This window comes from Babylonia areolata, chromosome 2 (genome assembly GCF_041734735.1).
Source record: "Babylonia areolata isolate BAREFJ2019XMU chromosome 2, ASM4173473v1, whole genome shotgun sequence".
In the NCBI taxonomy this organism is placed as follows: Eukaryota; Metazoa; Mollusca; class Gastropoda; order Neogastropoda; family Buccinidae; genus Babylonia; species Babylonia areolata.
In genome coordinates this window covers 69,303,081-69,308,080 of record NC_134877.1, presented here as the reverse complement: position 1 = coordinate 69,308,080, position 5,000 = coordinate 69,303,081, and the positions used below count along the sequence as shown (strand labels likewise).

The 5,000-nt window shown below is 45.6% G+C and overlaps 1 protein-coding gene across 1 annotated transcript in view; it reads right to left on the bottom strand.

Annotated features, from left to right (window-relative positions):
• The window catches only part of LOC143278264 (cytochrome P450 2B1-like), a 13,784-nt gene extending 12,749 nt beyond the window's left edge, over positions 1-1,035 (bottom strand). Inside the window, exon 1 of the mRNA XM_076583244.1 lies at positions 586-1,035. Coding sequence (XP_076439359.1) covers positions 586-1,035 — 450 coding nt within the window. The remainder of the gene's footprint in view (positions 1-585) is intronic.
• Between the last annotated feature and the right edge of the window lie 3,965 nt (positions 1,036-5,000).

Here is a 5,000-nt window from a genome sequence, read left to right as displayed (position 1 = left end):
GTGTGTGTGTGTGTGTGTGTGTGTGTGTGTGTGTGTGTGCATGACTCAGATTGATAAATGGGTAGATAGATAAGGTTTGGAGGGCCAAAACAACTTATCTACGCATTCACGATAAGACATTAAGATTTTAAACCACCACCCCACCCCAAGCGCAATTCAGGTTTAAACGGTGAAAATGAAACCGATTCTGAAATCTGACGGTTCTTCCACTTCTCTACAGGACAACGCAGACATCTGGGCTTGGGGTTATTGTTCACTGTTATTCACACACACACACACACACACACACACACACACACACACACACACACACACACACACGTATGTATACGGTCCAACCCACCATACCCACACATCCCCACCCCACCACACCCATCCCCACCACATTCCACCACACCCACCCCACCACACACCATCACACCCCACCACACAAGGTGTGTGTGTTTGTGTGTGTGTGTGTGTGTGTGTGTGTGTGTGTAACGACGATACTAGGCAGTACTGAAATCAAGACTCATCTTAACCCAGGAACTCTAAACTTCTCTTCTTTTTCTTCGCTTCTGATGTTGTGCAACATTCAAAGCCCACCTGTAACCAGGAGTGCATCAGCTTCCTCATCTTGACCCAGCCCGGGTCAGAAGGCGAAGAGGAGAAAATGCATTTCCTTTGCCACATCCGATCGGCCACGAAGCTCCACGGTCTGTCGTTGGAGAACTTCTCCGTCGACTTTCCTCTGTACAGCTCTTTGGCGACGGAGGGCGAGGCCAAGAAGACCAGCTTGCGCAACGGAAGAGGGCAGAAAATGACGTCACCGTACTTCCGGGTCCATTCGTCCAATAGGAGAGGAAGAGTGCCGTTCAGAGACATGAGAAACACGCGGACCAGCTCCCAGCCTCTAGGTCCTGGGGGGAAGGGTCTGGCATCGCTCTTCCTGGTGAGGAAGAGGAGGAGGAGGAGGAGGAGGAAGGCGACGATGGAGCCGATGAGAGCAGACGTGGGGTCCATCTGACTGCTTCCCTGTGACGATGTGAATAACATGCCCTTCGTAATATACCAGTGTTTCGTATTCAAAGTTCTGTTTATCTTACTTCATTTCATCTTATTCTTATTTTCTTTTTTTTATTCATTATTCAAATTTAATATTTCTAACTAATTAATCATTTGTTCATTAATTCAATGACTTATCCATTTACATTCTCATGTCTTATTTTACTTCAGTTTATTATTTACATATTTCTTTACTTTTGTCTTTCTTTTTTTCCTCAACGCCTGGTTTACGCTGCTGGTCAGGCATCTGCTCAGCAAATGTGGTGTAGCGTACATTGATTCGTCCGAATGTAGTGACGCCTCCCTGAGTAACTGAACTGATCTAAGTTAAAAAAAAATAAAATGAAAATAACAACAACAAAAACACATCAAAGCGTGCGGACCGATCCATATGCGCTACGCAGCTTCCGCTTAAAACAGAAAGAAAAAAGCGAGCAGATGCCTGACCACCGCATAAAGTAACTTGTTGGCAAGGGTCTTGAGAAACCGCCATTGGTAGACAAAGTACAGACTATTACCTTAAAGATAGAATAGACAAACAAAATTAAAAAAACAAACAAACAATATAGTAAAGAAACAAAACGAATAAAGAAACACACTAGAATATAATAAAAGAATACATAAAAAAAAATCAACCAGTTACCGTCTGTATCTCGTTCCAAACACGTTTCCAAAAGTTGACACTCGGGTAAGCACGGCAGAGTTCTGTTTAACGACTTTTTGGCTCGTGCCCTCAAAGGCCAAGTTGTCGAGGGCATGGGTCTGGGTTCAGTGAAGGTGGCGTTGTTAGTGGGGGTGAGTCCAGGGTGTCGACCCGAGTGGGTGGTCCGTCTGGCGTTTCAACTAGGAGCCGTGGCTGTCAAAAAAGAGGGTGAAGTTCTTAGGGCTGAAGTCCTGGCTGTCTGAAGAGGGATCAAGTTCTGGCTGTTCTTCTGGCGTTCCTAGGGTAGAGTCCCGGCTGTCTGAAGAGGGGTGGTCCTGGCTGTCTGAAGAGGAGTGGTCCGGGCTGTTTTCTGGCGTTCCTAGGGTAGAGTCCCGGCTGTCTGAAGAGGGGTGGTCCTAGCCGTTATTCTAGCGTTCCTGGGGAAGAGTTCTGGCTGAAGAGGGGTGGTCCTGGCTGTCTGAAGAGGGGTGGTCCTGGCTGTTCTTCTGGCGTTCCTAGGGCTGAAGTCCTGGCTGTCTGAAGAGGGCTGAAGTCCTGGCTGTCTGAAGAGGGCTGAAGTCCTGGCTGTCTGAAGAGGGCTGAAGTCCTGGCTGTCTGAAGAGGGGTGGTCCTGGCTGTTCTTCTGGCGTTCCTAGGGCTGAAGTCCTGGCTGTCTGAAGAGGGCTGAAGTCCTGGCTGTCTGAAGAGGGATGAAGTCCTGGCTGTCTGAAGAGGGGTGAAGTCCTGGCTGTCTGAAGAGGGGTGAAGTCCTGGCTGTCTGAAGAGGGGTGAAGTCCTGGCTGTCTGAAGAGGGATGAAGTCCTGGCTGTCTGAAGAGGGATGAAGTCCTGGCTGTCTGAAGAGGGATGAAGTCCTGGCTGTCTGAAGAGGGATGAAGTCCTGGCTGTCTGAAGAGGGGTGAAGTCCTGGCTGTCTGAAGAGGGCTGAAGTCCTGGCTGTTCTCCTGGTCCCTTTAACACGGTTGTGTCAATCCCTTCAGCAGTCACGTGAAATGTCAGGACGTCTCTGATTGGCTGACACGTACAAACCTCTCCATTGGCTGGCTGGGAGGAACCGTCATCACAACAGACCTTTCCACCCCTGTCTGTCACCCTTGCCGCGCCGCGCGATCTCAGTTCAGCCAGTCGTGTGCCACCATGTACGTGGCCGAGCAGTGTGTATGTGTGTGTGTGTGTGTGGAGTGGTGGCCAAGTGGTAACGCGTGGAATCCAGAGAATCTGAGCAAACGGGGTCGAATCACACACTTGCCAAAGTTTCCCTCCCTTCAACCTGACCTTGAGTGGTGGTCTGGATTCTTGGCTGAGTGAGTGGGGATGTCTACTTTGGCAGAAGCTCTCCACTTTAATCAAATTTTGGCCCAGATAATATCTATTCGGGACTGCAGAGTTGACTTCACTGCTGTAGTCACACGCGACTGATCATTCTTTTCCTTCTTCTTCTAATTATATCATGGTTTGACAAAAGCTTACAACTGGGCCAACAGGAGAGTGAAAGCCGAATGATATGGTTTCTGCCCTGCAATGGAAAGTCATTTACAGCTAAGTCTTATGTGAAGGACGATGACTCTCAAACTAGGAGGCAAGATTGCACTGACTCCTAGAGCTGCAACCTTGAGGGCTTGTTGGCCTTTCGACCCTGTTGCCGCACCTACTGTCCTGAAACCCTCTTGACCGAGAGAGTCGGGATGTAACTTGGGCAAGACACTCCACAATAATCAGATTCCAGACCAAATAGTCGGGAGAGCAATTACTCCAATGTAGTTCTGACTATGGTGGCCGGACACGACTGACTGTCATACATACACAATTATTGAAGGTTGTTCTGGTTAATCGTTGATTTTCACGCTAATTGTTTATCTGTGAAAGACAATTTGAATGAGCCAAAGAAAAAACATGTTTTATTTGAAGCAGATAATAACATCCTTTGAATCTGAAATTGAAATTGGATTTTAATTTGACGTTTTAATCTGTGTTTATTCCCAATATGTTGTTCACAGGCAAAGTATTTACAGAGGAAATGAACTTGAGGTTTATGAGCAACACAAACGTATACACACCAGACACCTGCATGAATACAAACCATGGTGCAACAACAGCTCCTCATGAAGCAGCATCCTCTTGTGTCATGTACAGGTGGTGGTCAAGGCAAACAACTGAACGACATTGATCATTAGTGATATTAATAATAATAATAATAATAATAATAATGGACGTTTGTTGGCGTTTTCCTCCTTTAAAGAGAACTCAAAGTGCTTTACAATAAACATTAACACACACACACGCGTGCGAGCGCAATAATTCACAAAAGAAAGAATAAGAAAAATAATGATTTCGCGCACAATAATATAAAACAGATTCAGAGACTACGTGTATTACAGATGTAGCCAAGTGCTTAACTGCTACAAATAACCTTAGTACTTAATTGGCTACAAATAACCTCAGTTCAATTCACAGCGCAAGCCGAAAGCTGAGCTACAGCAGTTGCCGTTTTTATAGCCACAGCGTACCTGCTGTCTTTCAATGACTCAGGCATAAAGCACGACGCCATTCCAAATTTGAATAAACCATGTCCATTCTACACTGCTCTGAACATGTATTAATTTTAGTGCAGGTATCGTTTACTGTAATGTTATATTTGTTATGCTTACACACACCCTTAAAGCAGAAGCGTGTTTGATTTCAGTTAATCGTTCCTCAGTCTAAAGATTTACGTCATTCTGTCCTTCTCGCCACACACTCGCTGTTCGACCAGTGTCACGGCACGTCATTGGCTGAGCGGAAACTTGTGTTTCTGCTTCACCATAATTAATTAATACCTCTTTGTATCAGATCAGTAAACTACAAGTATTATACACTGGCAAAATCGTCGCAATTCCATCTTTAAGTCTATTCCATTTATGCGTGCTTACGTTAAACTGATTTAACGCAGTTTGTAATTTTCAGCGACGAGCTGGTTAAACTGACCCTGTTCGGGTGACTTAAGTTTAGATTATAAATTTAGCGTAAATAATCAACGTATTATACCCATTAGAAAGTAGGCGTTGAGCTCTTTCTTTTGCAACTTATCCGACGTAAATCGGTTCAGGAATCATTTAGAAATTTATTACTGAACACCTTGAAAGAAACACAGTTGTTGTCAGGTTTGGCCAGATTAGTGCCGATCCGGTTTGCAGCACACGTGATTGTCTTTGTACTTCGCTTAACCTGTATAAATTGGCAGAGCGGGTAATGAGTGGTCACTTCACACCTGAGCCAGCCCGTGGCCAAAGCCTGCTCTCTTTCTCTCTTGCTGT